This window comes from Aotus nancymaae, unplaced genomic scaffold (assembly GCF_030222135.1).
Source record: "Aotus nancymaae isolate 86718 unplaced genomic scaffold, 86718_ANA_hifiasm-v0.15.2.pri h1tg000040l, whole genome shotgun sequence".
NCBI lineage: Eukaryota > Metazoa > Chordata > Mammalia > Primates > Aotidae > Aotus > Aotus nancymaae.
This window is the reverse complement of record NW_026988454.1, coordinates 30,414,818-30,437,787: the sequence shown is the minus strand read 5'-3', so window position 1 is coordinate 30,437,787 and position 22,970 is coordinate 30,414,818. Positions and strand designations below refer to the sequence as shown.

The 22,970-nt window shown below is 38.1% G+C and overlaps 1 protein-coding gene across 1 annotated transcript; it reads right to left on the bottom strand.

Moving 5' to 3' along the window:
• Window positions 1-1,850: 1,850 nt before the first annotated feature.
• On the bottom strand, window positions 1,851-22,714 carry IFNGR1 (interferon gamma receptor 1). The gene is made up of 7 exons (XM_012474478.3): window positions 22,562-22,714; window positions 10,706-10,820; window positions 9,959-10,125; window positions 8,145-8,317; window positions 7,295-7,481; window positions 4,718-4,842; window positions 1,851-2,990 (listed from the first exon to the last, which is right to left on the bottom strand). The coding sequence occupies exons 1-7, from the start codon at window positions 22,644-22,646 to the stop codon at window positions 2,391-2,393; spliced, it is 1,452 nt and encodes a 483-aa protein (XP_012329901.2). The 5' UTR covers window positions 22,647-22,714; the 3' UTR covers window positions 1,851-2,390.
• Window positions 22,715-22,970: the final 256 nt, after the last annotated feature.

Sequence of the window (22,970 nt, the reverse complement as noted above, 5' to 3'; positions counted from 1 at the left end):
GGTTGTGGTGAGCCGAGATCACGCCATTGCACTCCAGCCTGGGTAACAGGAGCGAAACTCCGTCTCAAAAAAATAAAAAAAAATAAAAAAAGATGTATTGAAGTCTTAATCCCTGGTACCTATCAATGTGATCTTAACTGGAAACAGTGTCTTTACAGACATAATCAAGTTAAGAGGGGTTTGTACTGGATTAGAGTGGGTCTAATCAAGCCAATTGACCCATGTCTGTATAAAAAGATCTGGACACAGAAACATACAGGGAAAAGTGCCAGGTGAGAAGAGGCAGAAATTGAAATAATGCAGCTGTAAGTCAGGGAATATCAACGATTGGCAACAATCACTAGAAACTAGGAAGGGGTGCTCTTCCCCTAGAGCTTTCAGATAGAATGTGGCCCTGTTGAAACCTTGATTTCAGACCTCTAGCCTTTGAACTGAGAGATAACAAATTTCTGTATTGTTTTAAGCCACCCAAGTTTATGGTAGTTTATTATGGCAGCTGTAGGAAACTAAAACAAATAGTAAACCTGGATCCCTATCTCTGTCCTTATATGAAAAAAAATATATAGATAGTTAAAAGAATTAAATGTAAAACAATCACCACCAAAGACCAGAAGGAAACATGGCTGAAAACTTTTATCTTTTGGGGAAAGGGGAAGGGCTTTTTAAAAATGGAAGGAAATGAATAAATTTGACTTTATAAACATCTTAAACATCTGTGTGGTAATTCAAAAGGCAAGAAATTATAATTCTGTAACTCATGGCAAATAAAGGGTAGTCAGTAAGAAAAATAAAAACAGCCCATAAAAAAATGAACAAAGAACAAGATGAGTTGGCATGAAAATATATGAAAACATGATCCTTTACTAATTAAAGAAATGAAATGCATTTAATGTATAAAGTATTTTACTTACAGAATATAGAGATTAAAGATTGATCTAAGTCAATCAGCTAGGGTATAAAAACAGGTACTTCATTCACATTTGATGGGAGTATATGTTGGTATAATCCTTTTGGGAAGCAGTATCACCTCTTCCTTGGCTATTTCAATTATTTTCACATTTTTGCTTTTCCCATTCTAATGTGTGCATTGTTCATGTAAAGTTTTATTTTTTTTGTAATTTTCCCACAAGAGAGATCAAAGTCTGTTGAAGGATATTTACTTTTGTGGAATGTGGTATGTACTGGGACATCAGTTTAAAAAGCAATTCGTAAGACATTACCCACGAAATAAGTGAGTATACCAGTTTCACTGCAAACCACACCACTACTTTTCTCACTAATATCTCATTTGTAACTTGCATTTTTAAATGAAGAGAAATCTTTCCAGAAACCAAAGAAATATGGTTTCTTTGCTAATTTACTCATGTAAATTGTATTTCAATTTTTTGTCCATTATTAATTCACAGATTCATGTTTATTTCTGAATATTTCTATCCTCGTAGTAATTCCAAGAAATCCTTGTGTAACATATACATATATATTAACTCTTGGTTTGCCTTTCACTGGGGATTTCTTTCCACACCATGTAATTCTCAAGGTTCCTTCATCTACTTCCATGGTTCTGCTCACCACTTTTATACTAAGGACTCCTCAATCCACATGCTCTATAGCTAAATCTTTTCTTTTCAAACCACTTGGAACAGTGTTCTGCACGTTGGGTGTTAAACACTGAAATACAGACCTAAAAGGACTATTTTAAAATATTATTTTTAGTGTTGTTTTAAATATTAAATATGAACAATTATCAAATAATTCTATGGCATTAATGCATGAAAACAAGCAGTAGATATAAAAATATTCTGCTTAACTATGAAAGATTGCCTAAGTGCTTGAATAAATGAATATAAAAATGAGTTTTAAAATTCTTTATTTAAAAATTTCTAACTGTAATGTTTCATAAAAAAAGTTTCTATTTACACAGTTCATTAATTCTATTAGTTTGAATTAGATTTTAAGTCCAATTTTGAAAAGCTTGCAGAATTTCTTCTGAAATTAAGCACTTAGTATTACTGTATACATAAAACTTACAAAAACAAATGGTATACCAAGGCAGAGAAAAGAAAAAGAGTAAAGTGGCTACAAAGGTCTTTGGGACATCACTTGCTCACCTAAGAACGAGGAGTACTGGATACTGTTCACTGATCTTGCTAGCCTATCTCGATGTAAAGGTTTGTAAGTTACAATGCTTTTTTGTTAAAAAAAAAAAAAAAATGTCTTGACAAAAGTGAGACTGCCAAACGTCCTCTTTAGACTTTTATCTAAAGTAAGTCACTCCATTTGGTTGATATCAACTAAGATACAATTTCTGAGATCATAAACTTTTCATGAAATTAAAGTAGAAAAACTGTCCAGGAAAATCAGACTTCAAAGTTGGCACACCTTAGCTGATCTCATGAAAATTCTCTAGAATCTTTTGTTGGTCTATAACCAATCAAGGACTCTTTACCGTCATCATCGACAAGTAGATCCACTAGCACATGTGGTTTATCATAACCAAAGGAGGTGGGGGCTTTTATTACTGTTATGGGCTCTTGTTCTTCTGTTTTTATTTCAGCTTTATTATTTGAGGGAAATTCTGAGTCAGATAAGGAGTTATGGGATTCCAGACAGCTGGAATCAGTATCAGAACCATTTCTGGAGTGATCACTATCAGAACAATTTCTGGAGTGATATGAGTTTAAAGTGACGCTGCAGGGTTCAGATTGGTTACTACTTAAAAGTGAAGAACTCTCTCTCTCTATTGGAGTCAGATGGCTGCCCGCGACCATGTCAGGAATGTCTTCTTCGGTAGTCACCACTTCTGTTATACTAGAAAGTTCTTCTGTATGTTCTTTTCCTGGATTGTCTTCGGTGTGCATGTCTGGAACTGGAGACAATGGCTCTTCACAGTCCACCTCCTTTTCTAAGAAAAATGGCTGGTATGATGTAATGCGTGACATGTATTTTGATTCAGGTTTTGTCTCTGTAGTGGCACTTCTTACCACAGAGATCTACGGGGAGAAAAATGGATCGATTAAAGATAAAACATTGTTAAGCTTAAGTGCCTACCCTCAAAAAAACAAAGGTCTAAAGGTAATGGACCACCAAACGGCACATGTAGGGTAACAGGTGAACAGATGGTTGCCTTTTCTTTTTAATGAAAGATACTACAGTAAGATTAAATACAAAGTTTTCAGATTTTTAAAAAGCCACCTGATAACTTATTAATAGATGTTGCTTTCTGTACATTATCATGATGGTTAATACTGTGTATCACCGTGATTGGACTGAAGTATACAAAATACTGATCCTGGGTGTGTCTATGAGGGTGATGCCAAAGGACATTAACATTGGAGTCAGTGGGCTGGGAAAGGCAGACCCACCCTTAATCTGGGTGTGCACAGTCTAATCAGCTGCCAGTGCAACTAGAATATAAGCAGGCAGAAAAATGTGAAAGGAGAGACTGGCCTAGCCTCCATCTTTCTTCCATATGGGATGCTTCCTGCCCTCCAACATCAGAGTCCAACTTCTTTAGTTTTGGAGCTTGGACTGGCTCTCCTTGCTCCTCAGCCTGCAGATGGCCTATTGTGGGACCTTTGATTGTGTGAGTTTATACTAAATGAACTCCCCTTTAAATATATATGTATATATTCCATTAGTTCTGTCCCTCTAGAAAACCCTAATACAATTACCTTCCACATGTATGCATATCATTTTTGCAAAGTGAGCACATCTACTTAAGTAATATTCTCATTACCTGCCTTCATCATTATAATTTTGAGTGGCTCATATTTCTTCGTACTGATAATTTCTCTAACAGCAGATGTTGAAATGTTTCCAATTCTTTCTAGCTATAGAACATACATGTTAAATATCCTGCACATCTTTTTATTTATGAAATTCTTTCCTTATAGTTTAGAGAAGAGTGGAGTGACTACATCAAGGCAATGGCATGTTTAGGGCACTATTCCACTGAATACCCACTGTGTGCTTTACCTTTTACCAGGGCTAGATTACTTTTCACCACATTTATCCATTACTGCTGGTACTACTGGATATCCGGGTTTCTTTTCCCTTTTCTAGTGCATGTAAAATGGCATACTGCAAGGTTGCGTTGTGTTTAAGGATAAAATACTACAATTCATTTCTGAGTTGACCACTAACTGTTGATAGTTCTTATCCACTTTACTTAAAGATAGTTTTTTTATAGCAAATTTTAATGTGCCCTTTGAGCATCACAGATATTATTCCTGTCATATTTCATTCAAATAGATACTATTCTGTTATCTTTGGCTCTGGACCTTGGCACATTCTGTCCCTTAGTGACTGAATAAACTCCTCCTGTATGTCACTCAAGACTGCTCGGACATTGCCTCTGGAAAAACCACGACTAACCCCACCCCCAAAGCTGGACAAAGTCTTCACTGGCTTATGTATAGACCTTTACCTTTGAACCTATCACACTATCTATCCATTATATAATTATATTTTCTTTCCACTAGACTTTAAGATCTTTAAGAGAAATGTCTTACTGTGTTTCTGCCCTGAGAATTAAAAATACTGCTGCAGAGCAAAAGACACAGTATGTGGTTTTGGATGTGTGGTAGACTGACTGATTAATGGCAGGTGACATGCTGCTGAGCATCATTCTACTTTAAAAACATAATTTAAGAAACTATCAAAAAAAGGTTCAAGTGATCATTTTAGTGTATATAATAAAAAAAATTAAATACATTACCAAGGACTTGGGTAATATTATGCTTTTTTCCTTCAATGGATTAATCTTCTTAATATAAAAATAGATCAATACCAGGGTAAGTACTAGAAATAGTAAAACAGCCACAGCTGGAATCCAAAGAGAACCTTTAAAAAAGGCAAAAATCACAAATTACAATTAAGATGGAATACTGCTATTATCTATCAGAAAGTTTTAGTGCCATTCTTGAATAGATTTACACATTAGTTAATATGGCTAGAGTTTTAAAGAACACTGAAGATAGCAAAAATTAGGAAATTTGAGTAACAAAATTAGGTATCTGTCTTAGATAGCAATATGATTCTTCCAGCTGTGCAATTCTAGAACTTTCTGGGACTATTCTGCTATGACACAATATAGTAAAAATAGCTTTTCCACAGTAATTTCCTTACAGCCCTACATACAGTGTGTTTCCAGGGTTATGCATTTCTTTTAGTTAAAAATGCAAAAAAAGAATTTAAAAAAATCTCTTCTTAGAAATAAGCTCTCGCAATGCTTACAGCTCTTAAAATGATTTAGCCACACTCCTCAGAATTTTCTATTATATTTATTTATTTCACAATTGCAAATACTTAGAAAGCTTCACAGATGTACACACACACAGGAATGTTGCACAAGAATAAAGCCCTCCTAATTATAAATCAGACATAAATAATATAAAATAGGAAAGATTTGTTTCCAAGCATATACATCTAGAGTCACCATTGTGTATTTTGCTCAAATGCTGCTTTTATTTCTGCAGCACAATCTTTAGTCTTCTTTTTTTTTTTTCTACAGTCCTCTCTTCCAGATTAACAACACTCTACATATTGTGGCAATGTCTGGCATCCTTTAGGGCATTTTATTATCTCAAATTTTCTAACTGTGGAAGTTACAAGTTAATGAATGCTTCTATTATGCCTACTACAGGATGTGAAAAAGTTAAATCATTATTTTTTTTTTTTTTTTTTTTTTTTTTTTTATTGCATTTTAGGTTTTGGGGTACATGTGAAAAACATGCAAGGTTGTTGCTTAGGTGCATACGTGGCAGTGTGATTTGCTGCCTTCCTCCCCTTCACCCATATCTGGCATTTCTCATTATAATAGTAAAAAAGAAAACAACTACAAAACCAACACTCGTGCTGTGTTAGAAGTGCCACGGGCTGAGCAAGTGCTGGCTGCAAGGCATTGGGGCTGCTGCTCAGGAGCCACCGTGATGCCACCGTGTGGCCAGAGCATGAGTGCAGTTTAGAATTCAGGCTTCAAACAAATCTGGGGCATTTGCATTATTTCAAAGTTTGAGCATTATTAAGGGTTTTATTTTTACAATAGCATAATGAAAATTAGCATAAAATGCATTGCTCTGCTTTAAGTCACCTATTTGAAACCGTCATGTAATGGCCTGAAGTTATTAGTATTAAATTTTAGGTGTTCGTTCTGACTCTGCAGCCTATATTTCCATTCTTCAAAAATATACTCATATCATAAAATTTTAGTAAAGTTTTAAACCTATGAAATATAGTCTAAAAAAATCCTAATAAGAAAAAAATATATATATATACACCATATACACAAAGATAATCATCAAAGCATGATTTATCATAGTGAAAACTCCTATAATCTTAAAAGTTCAAAAATGATAAAACATTAAATAAAAATATAATTTACATAGTGAAATATTCTACAGACATTAATATTAATGAAGTATCTGAAATAAAATGGAAAAATATTTATAATACATGCTTAACGCAATACACAAAATCATATACACTATACAATATGATCATGTCTATGTAGAAAAACTAAAGAAAATACCAAACTGTGAATAATGGGGTATTTTTGCATGATAGAACTACAGATCGTTTTGTTTTCTTCCGGCTTTTCATATTTTATAAATTATCTATAATGAACACTTACATTTCATAACTGCAAAGAAAAATCCAAACTTTTTTAAGGTAACTGACAGCTGAGAGTAACAGTCAGTTTTCAAGTTCAAGTTCTAGTGTGTATGTGTGTGTGTGTATATATATATATATCTCCCCATTCCCACATTAAAAGATGAAATAAAATTAATTATTATAAAATGTTATAAAAATGACCCATTATCCATTATTTAAACCCATCTATATACTTTTTTGGATATTAATCACAAGTCTCTGTCCAGTTCATGCCATACAGTTGTAATCAATGAAGGTTCCTGCTCTTCAGTCTTTAAATTTCAATCCCCATAAAGAACATTTTAGTGGATTCATAACATCTTGCTATGCTGAAGTAACAAACTGACTTATAATCTATAATCCTGAAATGTAAACATTTGCACAGTTTTATGTACTTATTATGATTTTTTTCTTTCCTGGGTCAAGGAGCCATCACATGGCTCTCCAAATTGGTTGTTCCACATCTTTTAATGAGTGAGAAACTGCCTTATTTCTAATTTTGAATTTCTCTAAGGAATGGAACTAATGGAACTGAATATTGTTAAAACAGATCTTCTGAAACTGCAAATAAATTTGTTTTCCACATGATCCTATTTTCATTACTGCTCCCTCTATATTAAGGAAAAAAATGGCAAGAACTTACCTTTTACGCTGCTATTGGAAATGGTACCACAAACTTCTTTTGACTTTTCAGTTGTAACACCCCATACATTTAAGACTCCTTCTGCCGAAACACAATACTGGGAATTCAGTGAGGGCACTGGAACTGTTAACTGGCACTGAATCTCATTGCAATCATCTTCCATCTTCGTGGATACTTTATACGGGATCTGGATGGAAAAAGAAAACAGTGAAAATGCATAGCTTCTTTTAATCTGCAAAAAAAAAAAAATCACCCTATTAGTCCTGACCAACAACTGAAAAAAACATACATGACTGATGTTGAACGTGTCTAAAAATAGCTTTGATACCAAATAAGTCAACTTGTTACTTCAGCATAGCACGATACTATGCATCTGTTCGAATATTCCTTATAAAGACTGTAAATTTAAAAACTCAAATTGCAGGAATGTTTATTGTTAGTTGTTAAACTAAGAAATGTTCATTTGTTCTATTCCTAGAGTACCAGGAATTTAGCTGGTGAGAGACAGAAGTGCTAATATTACTTTACATCACCGCCAATGAGGAAGAAAATCCTCATTTAACAGGTGGAGCAATGGAGGTGTACTGGGAAAAATCCTAGATTCGGGCCATTCCACTTAATGAAGCAAATAAAAACTTAAATGTATTCATGTGGTCAGTGTTAGTGACTAACTCCCTATCATTTTTGCTTTAATAGCATCCACATATTTGTTTCTTAGCAAAATCTATGCTCTGTGAGTCTTGCTTGAATATTTATAAGCACTCTATTTTCATTACACTACAGAAAGAAACAACTTTTACTAGCTACACAAGAATTCCCATTATGAAAAATCTGAAACAGAAACACATACCTCACTTTTGTTCACTCTCACATAGACATTGTACACAATAATGTAACAGGTAATTTCATCATAATAATCCACTTCCTGCTCTTCTCCATTTACAAAAACTGAAGGGTGAAATATGTCAATCGTGATTTGCTTCTCTTCCTTTCTAATACCCAATTTAGGTGGTTCAATTTTTCCTGGGGAAGGAGGAGGAGGAAGTACAGTAAGTCCTGGCCTTGGAACTTCATGATACATTTCATAAAATTACCAGAATCTATAAATCAACCTACTCTTTTTTTGTTCTGGTTGTTCTAAAGCAGAACCACATTTAAATCACTCCACAAATATTTAGAAGATAGACTAAGTGTCCTTAACAAACAAATGTTTCATAAATCTCAGGCAAGAAGTACTCTTGTTTAATCTAAATTGCCTCTTTAGCAGTGTAATTTCATTTCTAGTTGTAAACAAAAATAGTTATAGATTTTGGTTAAAAAAAGACTTCACATAATATAAACTCTATTAAGTAATTTTTCCTTTATCTTTGCTTTTGTGGATTAAGGACCCTAGTTTCTAAAAAACGTTTCAGAAATGGCATTCGTTATCATCCCTAACCAAAACTCTTTTTACTGTGAAAAATCAGAACTTATTCAATACATATTTATTAGGTCTTTGATGTTTGAGTTTGTTGGTGAACCATTTACCTAGTCTTCACATATTCACTGTGTGCCAGGCAGGTCTGTTTTCACACATCAACATATTCTCAGGACCAGTATACTTTCTGGCACATAGTAGGCCCTTGATAAATCTGTATGGAAAGAAATCTAACATGCAGATGGTGTGGTAATCAGATGACAAAAGTGTGGACTCTGGGGAAGAAAAGTATTTAAAGAAAAGTATTTAAAGGAGAGGAACAGCCTGTAGAAGAGATCAAGGAGGCACAGTCTGAAAGGCAGCAGCAGAGCAAGGAAGTGAAGCTAGAAGAGAAGGTACCCAAAAGCTAGAAGACCAAGAAGGAGTCAAGTGACGAAAGGTTTCTTTTACCCAGGAGTGAGAGTCTGAGAGCTAAGGTAGGATGTCAAAGTAAGAAAATAGGAACTGGCACTAAAGATTCTAGAGTTTGAGGTGACAGTAAACATCGGGTACACTATGTGAGTGGGATGCTGGAAGAGTGAAGACCTAAAAATCACGGTGGCTGAAGAGAATAAGGAACTCTACAATTTTTTAATGTATTAAGGTGGTATTCAAACTCCCCCAGGCATTATGAATAAGAGTTAGCTGCCAAAGTCCTCAGTGAATATAACTTAGAAATGAATGACAAAAGATGGGAAGGGAAAGGGTGGTGCAGAGGACAGCTGGGCAGCACAGACCGTTATCTGTATGAAGTGGAAATGTCATATATTTGGCTTAGAAGCAGCAAAGTGATGGCCACCTGTTAGCCCTATTTTGTGGGGCTTGAAAGAAGGGGAGCATACAGGTTGAGTATCCCTTATCTGAAATCTTTGAGATCAGCAGTGTTTTCAGTTTCTGAGTCTTTTTCTGGATTCTGGAATATTTGAATTATACTTACCAGCTGAACTTTCCAAATCTGAACATCCAAAATGCTCAACGAGTATTTCCTTTGAGTGCCATGCTGGCATTCATAAAGTTTCAGATTTTGGAGCATTCTAGGTTTGCAGACTTGAGATGCTCAACCTGTACTGACTCCCTAAATTCCTCCAAATCTTTCTTAAGCATTGCTGTGATAATTTTCAGCAACTGCTAATAAAAGCAAATATACACAGAAGACATGTATAAATATTTTCCTCTTTAAAATTTACATGTGTACACATTCTACTCACCATGTTGGCATACAGTAAATTCTTCTGACTTTGCATAGGCAGATTCTTTTTGTCCAACTCTAGCTTTAACTCTGACCCAAAGAGAATTTAACGGATCACTAACGTGGTCAGAAATATTACAATAACGATGAGAAATATTGGTGCAGGCAACAGTCCAGTCTCTATAACTAAAAAGAATAAAAAAACCCAAAGATAACTTTTATTGTTATCAACTTTTATTGTTATCAATGAAATGCTTTGCTTTTCATTCACAGCACAGAGCGGTAGAAAGAGCAGAGTAAGAATAGGATGGAGACACTAGAGAAAGTAGGAAGCCCTTACTCTTTAGTTAGAAGTACTACCAATACTTTTTAAACAACTCTGAATTCCCTCAGTATACACGTTAATTATGGGATTAAGCACATTACAAAAACTAACAGTTGTCAAAGTTTTTTTTGAAATGTATATTGTTCTACTAAAAAGTACATACACTATAGGAAGATGACATAGTAACTATTAGCTTTATTTGTCATGCTAATCTCAGAAGTTAGTGATGTTTCTCTACTTCAATACTGATAGGAAGAGGAAGTAAGACTCAAGAAATATTTTGCAAAGAATTTGTATCTTTAGCACTTTTGGACATCTACAAGCAGTTCAGGATGTTTTGCCATGTGGGAAGGATGATAAAACAATAACAGACGGTTGCCGAACTTGCAGGGACCCAGACAAAAACGGAATAAAATGGATAAATAAAAGAGTGACACTCACCCATAGGTCTTTACTTCTACGGTAAAAACAGGAACCTGTGGCATGATCTGGTACTCCCAATATACGATAGGTTTCATGTTATAGGACTCAATCGTAACATTAGTTGGTATAGGTACTGTAAGAGATTCAAAAAGTAAAATGGACAATTGTAAGAAAGTTACATTAACATTGGAAAACCTTATTATAAGAGGCCACATTAGTCAGATAGGCATATTTGAAGAACAGTAGAATTCACCAGGATACCAAAATTATTTAAATCAAGAATAGTTATCTAGAAATTAATTTTATTGAAAAATCTATAGAAGAGTTCTGATTCATTTTAAATTATGGAAACATTATTGCAATATAAAGGAAACACAAATACAGCATGAAGCAATACATTCCCATAATAGAAATTTTATAATCAAATGCACTGGCTACTGTAACAATAATCCTCAATTCATTTCATCACTAGAATTTTCAATATTTGATAATATAGATTGTATTCAACATTAACATGGTTTGGCTGTGTCCCTATCCAAATCTCAACTTGAATTGTATCTCTCAGAATTCCCATGTGTTGTGGGATGGACCCAGGGGGAGGTAATTGAATCGGGGGCTGGTCTTTCCTGTCCTATTCTCATGATAGTGAATAAGTCTTATGAAAGCTGATGGGTTTATTGAGGTTTCCACTTTGCTTCTTCCTCATTTTCTCTTGCTGCTGCCATGTAAGAAGTGCCTTTAGCCTCCCACCATGATTCTGAGGCCTTTCCAACCATGTGGAACTGTAAGCACAATTAAACATCTTTTTCTTCCCACTTTTGGGTATGTCTTTATCAGCAGCGTGAAAACAGACTAATAAAGGGAATTAGTACCAGTAGAGTGGGGTGTTGCTAAAAAGATATCTGAAAATGAAAAGCAACTTTGGAACTGAGTAACAGGCAGAGATTGGAACAGTTTGGAGGGCTCAGAAGAACACAGAAAAATGTGGGAAAGTTTGGAACTTCCTAGAGACTTGTTGAATGGCTTTGTGCAAAATGCTGATAGCGATGTGGACAATAAAATCCAGGCTGAGGTGGTATCAGATGGAGATTAGGAACTTGTTGGGAACTGGAGCAAAGGTGACTCTTGTTATGTTTTAGCAAAGAGACTGATGGCATTTTGCCCCTGCCCTAGAGATTTGTGGAACATTGAACTTGAGAGAGAAGATTTAGGGTATCTGGTGGAAGAAATTACTAAGCAGCAAAGCATTCAAGAGGTGACTTGGGTGCTGTTAAATGCATTCAGTTTTATAGAGGAAGCAGAGCATAATGGAAAATTTGCAGCCTGCCTATGAATTAGGAAAGAAAAACACATTTTCTGGGGAGAAATTTAAGCTGGCTGCAGAAATGTACATAAGTAGCAAGGAGCCTAATGTTAATTCCCAAGGCCATGGAGAAAATGTCTCCAGGCCATGTCAAAGACCTTCATGGCAGCCCCTCCCATCACAAGCCCAGAGGCCTAGGAGGAAAAAGTGGTTTTGTGGGCCAGGCCCAGGGTCCCCAGGCTGTGTGCAGCCTAGGGACTTGGTGTCCTGTGTCCCAGCTGCTCCAGCTGTGGCTTCCAAGAGTGGAAGCCCCAAGCATCGTCAGCTTCCACGCGGTGTTGAGTCTGAGGGTACACAGAAGTCAGGAACTGGAGTTTGGGAACCTCTGCTTAGATTTCAGATGAGGTATGGAAACACCTGGATGCCCAGGCAAAAGTTTGCTGCAGGGGCAGGGCCCTCGTGGAGAACCTCTGCTAGGCAAGTATGGAAGGGAAATGTGGGGTTGGAGCCCCCACACAGAGTCCTCATTGCAGCACTGCCTAGTGGAGCTGTGAGAAGAGGGCCATCATCCTTCAGACTCTAGAATCTTAGATCCACTGATAGCTTTCCTGGAAAAGCCACAGATATTCGACGGAAACCCATCAAAGCAGCTGAGAGGGCAGCTGTACCCTGCAAAGTCACAGGGGCAGAGCTGCCCAAGATCATGGGCACCCACCTCTTGCATCTGTATAACCTGGATGTGAGACTTGGAGTCAAAGGAGATCACTTTGAAGCTTTAAGATTTGACTGCCCCACTGGATTTTGGACTTGCATAGGCCCTATAACACCTTTGTTTTGGCCAATTTCTCCCATTTCGAAAGGCTGTATTTTACCCAATAGCTGTACTCCCATTGTATCTAGGAGTTAACTAGCTTGCTTTTGATTTTACAGGCTCATAGGCAGAAGGAACTTGCCTTGTCTCAGGTGAGACTCTGGACTGTGGACTTTTGGGTTAATGCTGAAATAAGACTTTGGGGGACTGTTGGAAAGCCATGATTGGTTTTGAAATGTGAGGACATGAGATTTGGAAGGGCCAGGGGCGGCATGACATGGTTTGGTTTCGTGTCCCCACTCAAATCTCAACCTGAATTGTATCTCCCAGAATTCCCATGTGTTGTGGGAGGGATGCAGGGGGAGGTAATTGAATCACGGGGGCTGGTCTTTTCTGTGCTAGTCTTGTGATAGTGAATAAGTCTCACAAGATCTGATGGGTTTATCAGGGGTTTCTGCTTTTGCTTCTTCCTCATTTTTCTCTTGCTACTGCCATGTAAGAAGTGCCCTTTGCCCTTGCCATGATTCTGAGGCCTCCCTAGCCAAGTGGCACTGTAAGTCCAATTGAACATCTTTTTCTTCCCAGTCTTGAGTATGTCTTTATTAGTAGAATGAAAACAGACTAATACAAACATCTGCAGAGGAAATGGCTGCACTAAGGATGGCCAATTTCACTCTAAAGTACCACCAACCTCTCAACTCTACACATAATACTATTACACCTTCAACACTTTTTCTATAGTATAGGAATAGATACCTAAAGATTGAACAAAGAAGCCACACATTCCAGTTTCATCAACATTCTGCTCTCTGGGGCATACAGAGCTTTTTACAAAACATACACAACACTTCTTGTTGTTACTCTTTTAAACCTTTCAGAAAACATCTGTTGGTAAGACTTGAAAGAGTCATGTATGATAACAGACAGAAGTCATTTTAACATCTAATCAGACACTACCAAAATCTAGTTATTAAAAGTAGTCATGGGCCAGGTGTGGTGGCTCACGCCTGTAATCCCAACACTTAGGGAGGCTGAGGTGGGAGGATCTCTTGAGCTCACGAGTTGGAGACCCTGTCTCTGCAAATAATTAAAAAATAAGCCAGGTGAGGAAGCCTGTGCCTGTGGCTCCAGCTATTTGAGAGGCTGAGGAAGATTGCTTGAGCCTAGGAGGTCAAGGCTGCAGTGAGCTGTGACTGTGTCACTGCATTCCGTTCTCTTAAAAAAAGTAGTCATTTTTCCCCACTGTTCAGTGTAAAAAGTTGTCCAACACCGCTTGGAAAACTGAACACACACACCTCTCCTTTCTCCCTTCACTTCTTTATAGATAAACATGAATGTATACAGTTAGCGATGTGACCTCAAATTTATGGTTACTCAATCTTACCTAGCTGGAAGACTCTATTAAACATGATTTACTTATATAATTAAAACAAATAAATGAATGGCAATGTGGAAAGAACAGTGGCTTCCAAACGTACTTTATAAGCATCCTCAAAAATTGTGAGACAGCCAGAAGTTTATATTTTTTCAAAGTGCCTTGGATGATAATAATGATGATGATAATTATTTATATTTACATCAAGCAGACTGCTTAAATAAGAAAAGCACTCCCTGGGTCAAACATTAATAAACTTGGGTTCTTTCTTGGCTACACTGCTAAATATTTCAGATTTCCTCATCTGTCAAGTGAGGAAAATCTACCATATTTTCTCTGAAACAAAAATTCCAACATTCAAGACCAAACTGGTATATTGCCTTAACTTACAATTCCTTAACACATATATTATGTTTTCAAAGCAGAACATGGATCAATAGTTATTTAGGTAAATAATATGAACTCATGGACAATTAAATGCTATCATCGTTTCTTTTTTCTTTTTGATTATTTTTTCCTTTATTACAGTGGTTCTCTGTAGGAAGTGATTTTGTTGCCCAGGAGACATTAGGCATCAATGTCTGTAGGCATTTTGGGTTCTCAGAACCTGGAGAGGAAGTGGGTGGGGGAGGTACTACTGGCATCTAGAGGGCAGAGGCCAAGGGTGCTAAATGTCCTATAACGCACAGGACAGCTTCCACAACAAAAAATAATATAGCCCAAAATGCCAGCAGTGCCAAGGCTGATGAACCCTGCTTTGTATGTTTACAATTTTAGTGTTTTTCTTAAAAAAAAAAAAAAAAGCTTAGGAGGAAAAACTAACTTAACAACAGAATGCTTTATAGTCAACCAGCGTATTTCATGGCTCCCCTCAAACAAAGGACTAGATTTGGTTATTGCCAAAGTAACTAACTTCTATATCATTTACCAAAATGGTGTAACAATCTGGGCCAAAAGGTAGAGATTATGAAGCTGGGAGGGTCTCAAGATTCAAATACTTCATACTACTAACCTGACCTTTTTGTGGCCAGTGACCAGACACCTACAGTTTTTCTCCTTCTGCTTCCAGAAGCGCTACTGAAGGCTGCTGGTACCTGCCATCTCTGGTTCTCTAAGCAACTTCTTGTAGGATGAGCCCAAAAGCACTGTTCTTGCCACTTGCCATTGGTAGCCCTGGCTCTTTGGTTTTGGTAGAGTTCCCAAAGCAATTCACAGCAGGGATTACTGAGGCTTAAGAGGGCCCTTTTTCTATCGCATGTTGCATGTTTGCATCTCAACCTCCTGACACAACCCAAATACTTTACAATCCATGTTTTAGGTAGAAATAAAAGTCACCCTCTTCACCTGGAATGAATCAACATTAATATCAAATAACAATCATACATATAAACATACCTTTGCAACCAGATAAGAGAGGTACTTGAGGCTAAGAAAACATACTAAATCTGAGCCTTCCTTCAGAGGCCATTTCTTCATTATAGCATTTTTTGCCTCTTGAGAGGCTGAGAATTTTCAAACCAGGAGGTCCTGGTTTCTTTTTAATAGTTCTTCCCATGATTGAGCGAAGTCTCACATGTTACTATAAGAAGCAAGAAGAAACTACATAGTACTTTCAGCACTTCGCTTGGACACCTCCTGAGCTAGATCACACAGCTCCTCAGACACAGTCTCTATTGTTGGTGTCACTGAAGGCTACAATGTCACTAAGCTTTCTGCCACTACAAGGCAAGGACCTCCTTCCTCTGGTTTCCAAGACTGGAAATCCTTTTAAGGAAATACTTCCTTTTAAGGTCCTCTTTTTAGTTATTTCCAATAGGAATGGCTTTATTAACAGTATATACTCAACCTGAAATTCCTGTATTTGAGAAAAAGGCATATAGAAGTCAATCTGCATACTAGAATATCAAACAAAATGCATTTGTACTTAGGAAGGGGCTACTGAACCACACAATGGAAAACTACAAACAAGAGTAGGCTTCTGCAGCATTAGATTAGTTTTTAATGCGAATCTAAGTATGTTTCCCATAATTTAAGTAAAAGCCTGATATGGTTAGACTAGGACAAGGACTTAAATCATAGCTTTCAAAGCAAGACAGACAGGTGGTAGGAGGGAGAGATTTCAATGGTTTATAGCAAAAAGAAATTACTACTAGGTTAAAGGAAAAACTTATAAATTTACACCAAAAGATATAACCTGTGGTTTTTAATGCTACCAGAAGAGAAACTATGTGGTTATTAGACACCTGCCTTTGTTGTCATTGCCAAAATCATAGCACAGACATAAGCAGTTTTCTTAAGCTTCAGAATTTTGTAATGTGAGGTTTAAATAGCTATATATTCAGATTAAATTAATTAAGGCTCACAATAAACTTCTAATACATTTACACTATGTAAGTAAAAATATATGTAGAAAGAGCAAAAGAGTATTATTATCTCTGGGGCTTAAGAAAAGATCCTACTGGAGTGATTTCATGAAATAAGATAATCTTACAGATTTTCTCATCTCTTGAAAGTGCCGGGATAGACAGTTTTGTGTAACTCATGTTGCTTTTGGAAATGGGCTCAGAATTATTTAGTGTATTACATCTGCATACTATCCGGAATAAACTTTAGCTATTTTAAGATCTAATTCCCAGAACTCCTCTAGAACTCACAGTTGAGAATTTAAGAAAACCAAACAAAGAAGAGAAGAATTTATTTTTCCTAACACTTTAATCACAATGCAGAAAAAAAGGAGGACTCTGGTTAAAGCCAACTGTTTCCTCAGAAAGCTGATAAGCCAGAAGCGACAGGATACCAAAAGAGAGAGAGAAAGAGACACAGAAAAGACCAGGGAAGATCAGCAGGTGACAGAGCAGTGCCACCGACGGGATGATGGGAATGTCATAAAGGACCAAAAATAGCAGTTGTGACAGCTATGCAACAAATGTTGGTGAATGTAGGGTGGATGGCAAACTATAGATACCTGCAGAGTATAGTCTGAGGACACTGGCCATTTCCTTTGCATAGATGGGTGACAGGAACCAGGCCTGCTATCTGTGCTCCACCCTGTAACCACCAAAAGCATCTGTGCCTCTTAAAAAAAAAAACACAAAAAACCAGCCCGAAGAATTCATCACCCATCTTAACATACAAGTATACAAAGACTGTATGCAAGGTATGTACACCTGTGGTGCAACAGGGCTATGGATTCTGCAGAAATCATCCGACAGCCTGCTCACCAACCTCTTCCATGGGAAGAGCACACTGAGAAGCATAAGAAAGTGAGGATGAAGTAAACTGTTGTTCTGCATCTAAGTCCTCTGACACTACAACTCAAAAACAAATGTTCCCAATTAAAGGATCTGGATCTTTTCCAAAAGAACAACTCTCAGAAAAGATCTAACACCTTCACCATGTTAAAGATACAGGGACACGAATGGAGACTGTCATAAAAGTTTCGTCTGCATGGCAAACAGAACCAGCATAAGAAATCCAAACTGAATAAATGAAAAGTACCAAATCAAGGCCTTTGTATTTCTGTCAGGATATATTTGATTACAATCTACCTCCAGAATGGCTTCCAGTGCTGATAAAATGGCTATTTTTCTTAATGCTTTCCAAGTTTCTCCTTAGCAAGGAGCCGCACCCCCCAGATTTAAGCTGCCTAAGGACATTTTGAGAATTCTTGCACATGATGTTTCAAGTGTTCATAGAAATCTTCTAATTGGAATTTTTCTTTTTAAAGAGCCAGGCATAACACATAGTGGCCTGCAATGAACTTGTAAGTAACTAACCTCCCCTATATTTTTCCCTCACACCACCACCAACTTGGGGCTTATCCAATAAATATCTGCTCAGCCATTTTTCTGACTTAAAATCTAGGGCTTTATTCTTTCTCTTACTTATCCAATTTCATCTAGTTGGGTTTTGCTTGGCATTAATTCTGACTGGACCAGACCAATCTAGTCCCTGAGAGACATCATTTCTCAACACTAATTCTCTTTTGGACTAACTCGTTCTGAATTGAGAAATAATTTAGAAAATTTAAAAAAATGCAGGCCTTTTCGGTCTACAAAAAGCAAACATTTTTGTCTGTTTTAAGAGATGGAAGAATGAGTTTGCTGCTGAGCCTATTTTAAATTTCTCATATTGATCTAGTTATGTTTGTTTTTTTAAAAGCCAACACAATTTCTCACATATGACTGAGACAATTTAATATTTAAAGATATATTTGTTAAAATAGTAATGCACATTATTGAATGATAATCCCTAATGTATTAAATATTTAGTATAAGACACACAATGTGCACATCTTTTTAATGCATTTTCTCAGGTAATCATCACATCCATCCCATGAGGGAGACAGTATTATCATACATATTTTACCAATGAGAAAACAAAGCCTTAGAAAAGTTATATAATGACTTGACAATATGCAAAGATTTCTTGGTTTTAATTAAGAAAAATGCTTCCAACCTCTTTGTGATCACTTAATAAAATAAGGGGTAAATAACCTCCATATTTAAATTGGAATTGGAGAGGATTATTTTCTGGTGACTTCACAAGCACCTGCTTCAAGTAACATTTCCTGATTTTATTACATTATCTCAATTACATTATGGCCACTCAAAAGTTGAACAATGTATTAAAATGAATAACTTCTTAAGAATGCACAAGACTAAAATAGATACCTAGTATTTTGATTACTGTGCATCAGGATAATCTAAAATAAAGACATCCCTTTAATAAGAAAATTACAAGTAAACCAATTCCTTTCTGTCAGGAAATCATTCTGGCTCAAACCTCATTTTTGATTCTTTGTTCAATCAAAATTAAACCATTATTACTCATCTAGTTTGTAAAGCAACTGCACTATTGGTATGCTGCCAAATTTTGTAAGATAGCTGTTTAAAACTATTACTTTTCTCTTCTTTAGGTTTTCACACACACACACACGAGACAAAGTCTTGCTCTGTTGCCCAAGCTGGAGTGCAGTGGTGCAATCACAGCTCACTGCAGCCTTGACCTCCTGGGCTCAAGTGATCCTCCGACCGCAGCCTCCACAGTAGCTATAACTACAGGCACATGCCACCATACAGGGTTAATTTTTGTATTTTTTTGTAGAGATAAGGTTTTGCCATGTTGCTCAGGCTGTTCGTGAACTCCTGGGCTCAAGTGATCCCTCTGCCAATGTGCTAAAATTACAGGCATGAGCCACTGCCCCCAGCCCATTTTCTTTTATATAGAACTAAAATGTCCTTTCAAAGTCTGTAAGAATCATGAATCAGAATACAATGAAAAAGAAAATTTAATACCCCATTCAATAAATATAATTAAAATATATTATCCTGTGTATTTTGAATCATTGAAATAACTACATAATCCAAAAAAATAATAATGAAAAATTTAAACAGTACCCAGAGCATTAGGATACTAAAGTCAGATAATTAGTAGGAAGCATAGCTGATAAACTGTATAAAGTCAGTGAAAAGCCTTCCAGTTGGTATAAAGTCCCATCTGGCTCTGCAGCTATTACTTAGCGTGGGACACCAAACTGGATGAAGAAAGCCAATTCACTCTGATTCACTTAAAAATATATATACCACTTTTAAGTGTAAAAGTGCATGAAGAATGAAATACTACTGATTATTAAGTGGCACACATAGATTTTATTTTCACTTAAATATTAATGAAAGCCCATGAATGTAAAACAATACATTCCTAAACACTTGGACTTCCTGAAGACTGACTATATCACCATATTCTCTTGTCTGCTTCCCTGTTCTTACCAGGTCCTCTCACCTAAGACTAACTTTGACTATATAGTCAAGCTTAGCAACAGTAAGAATTAAGGCTAGGAAGCTAAGCAAGAGCCATAGCATTGTGGGATTCTTCCTACTTTGAGATTTTTTGTTTTAAATCAACTTTAAAAGAACAGGGGGCACAATACAATCTAGAGAAATGCACTGAAAAATCTAGAGAAATGTGTTAGAAATGCCCTTTAAAAAGAGGGCTCCCGGAAATGAATGGAAAGCAAGGCAGGGGTGCTTATCTCTTCTAGGGGAGTCAGTAAAGGCTTCGCAAACGTGACCCCAGTTTTAGAGCCAGAGGTGCAGAGACAAATTTTAGAGTTTCTGCAGAAAATAGAAGGCCACAGTTGATCTTCTCATGGGAGGCAGACAGGCAATCCTCCTCCCAGGGCAGGCTACAGGGACGTGCAAATTGTGCACTCATAGGGGTCACATGCTCAGGAGGGCCCTGTAATCAGAAGGAAGAGCCTGGCACTTGTTTTAACACTATGCCTGAGCTAGCACGATCTCTTTCTCTGCTGACATCCAGTCAGAGGCCTACTGACTCTTCCTTCTAAATGTTCCTTTTAACTGTCCTCTTCTCCATTTAAACTACTTCTAATTGACTCCAATGTAAGCAGCAGACTCCTAATGGGCCTTGTGCCTACCCTAAAACTATGTAATAAGATGACTGGTCTTTCTAAATGGCATAACCGATCCTGCATAAAATCATTTCCCTTTGTAAGATAATCCAATGATGTCAGCGTTAGTAATGACTGACTTCTGCGAAGCAGAGTGCGTGTATTATTTTGTTGGCTCAACACCTGTGCTGCTTTCAGGCACACTATTTTGCTTCTTCTGGTAACTCCCTAACCCCACCCTCTACGAGAATGTCCTTCCCATGCAAGCTGACACCTTAACCTAGCTAGGCAAATCAGAGCTTTTCCCTGGAGGAGGCAGTGAGATGTCAAAACCCAGAAGCTATCAGCATCTATGATTCCTGCCAAGTGTGGAAAGCAGTCAATATCCAGATAGTTCGAAATAAGAAATGGAGAGTCCTAGCAGCGGGTTCCTGGGTTCTAGCTTCTTGAGACGCAGCTGGCATCTCTAATTTTCTGTTTAACTCTGGCTTCTCTGAAACAATAAATTCCTGTTTTTGTTTAAGTTATTAGTAAAGCTAGGTTTCTTGCTGGTACACATAAATGGCAATTCATTATTTGGTTCCTGCCTCTCCACCTAACCTATCTCCCCTTGTAACCTCTCCTACACACAGTTTACAATAAAACGCTTAATATTCCACGAATTCAACGTGCTCTATCACACCTCTGCACCTCAGTCTCTGCACCTCTGGTTCCTGGTGTCACCTTTGTGAAGTCTTTACTGACTTCCCTGGAAGACACAAGCACCTCACCTTGCTTTCCTAAGTTCAAGCTCTTACCGCAAAGTACTGCAATTGTCCGTATAGATAACTGACTTGATCCTGGCAAAGCAGTTAAGAACCTGGACTCTGGAGCCAAATTGAGCAGCTCCCCAGAGTGGCCATGACCTTTCTGCCAGTTGGGCAGACCTCTCCGTAACTCAATTTCCGTAACGTAATGAGAGAGACAAAAAACGCCTACTCTAGAGGACTGTTGTGAAAACAGAAGCAAAACGTGGACCTTTCAAAGTTCGTATGAATCATGAACCATGATATAATAAAAAACTGAATGGAAAAGGTTTACTGATTGCACTGGAGCTCCTAATCACAATTACTCTGCGTTTTAGAAAAGCCATCCTCAACATCTGTTTCCTAGAAAATGTCAATAAGCAGGTGGAAATAAAATGCTCCGAAGAACTAATCTCTAAGAAGACTTACTGCCAGACAAACCTACTAGTGAGTGCTCTCAATCCACCACTTCGAGACTGAGACGTTTAAGACAAACAAGTTACTGCCACTTACTTCTCAGCTGGCGATGGAATGTATACACTTCTAAGCTAAGCATCAAGTATTTAAGCCACTAACTGAGAGCGCGATGTCACTGCTGACCACGACGCTCACTGTCATGCGTCACTTAACGACGGAGATCCGTTCTGAGAAATGGAGAAATGGCCCCTTAGGCAATTTCTTCGGGCAGTAGTGCACTTACACAAACCCAGATGACACAGCCTAGGACTCTTAGGCCACGAACCTGTACAACCTGTTACTGCACTGAACACTGCCGGTAACGAACTGCAGCACACTAGTGAGTATCTGCGTATCTAACCAGAGAAACGGTACAGCAAGAAGACGGTATTATAATCTTATGAGACCACGCTGTCCCGCGTAGACCGGCAACGTCCTTCTGCGGCGCATAATCGTATTTAAAAGTGGATTACAAGAGCCGCAAAAACAAGAGGCGTGATTTGTTGTGGTGGCAACCAGGGTAGAGGCAGGAGAAAGGTAACCGACGAGTGCAAGCCACGGGGACCCGGTCTCGCGATCCCGCCTCGCGTCCCAGTCACCAGCTCAGGACCCGACGCGGGGGGTCCCGGGCGAGGGCGACCGCGGAGAACCGGGGCGGGGCTTCCCGACTGGGGCGGATCCCGCCGTCACTCCCGTCCCGACCGACCGCAGCCCCGCCGCGAGCGAAAGTACCTGAGGACGGCCCTGGATCCGCGGTGCCCATCTCAGCGCGGCTCACACCCTGCATGGCAAGGGTCAGGAGAACGAGAAGAGCCATGCTGCTACCGACTGACGCCGGGTCCCACCCGGAGCGACGGCGGACCCGCCGCGGCCCTCCAGCCTCGGCCTCGCGTCACTTCCGTAGCCGGGAGGCGGGACCAGGGAGGGGGCGGGACGAGGGAGGGGGCGGGGCGAAGTCCGGGAAGCTGCGGAAGGCGGGCTCAGGCGCTGCACCCAAGGCGCTCAGCTGTCGGGACTTGGGTTTCTGGGTGGGGAAGAAATTGAATGCAAAGGCTAACATCTTTCAGCCTGGCACCCTATTCCGCAATTCTTCCAGTTTTTTTCAGTATCCTGGGGTTGCGAAAGTTTGCATTAGGCCACA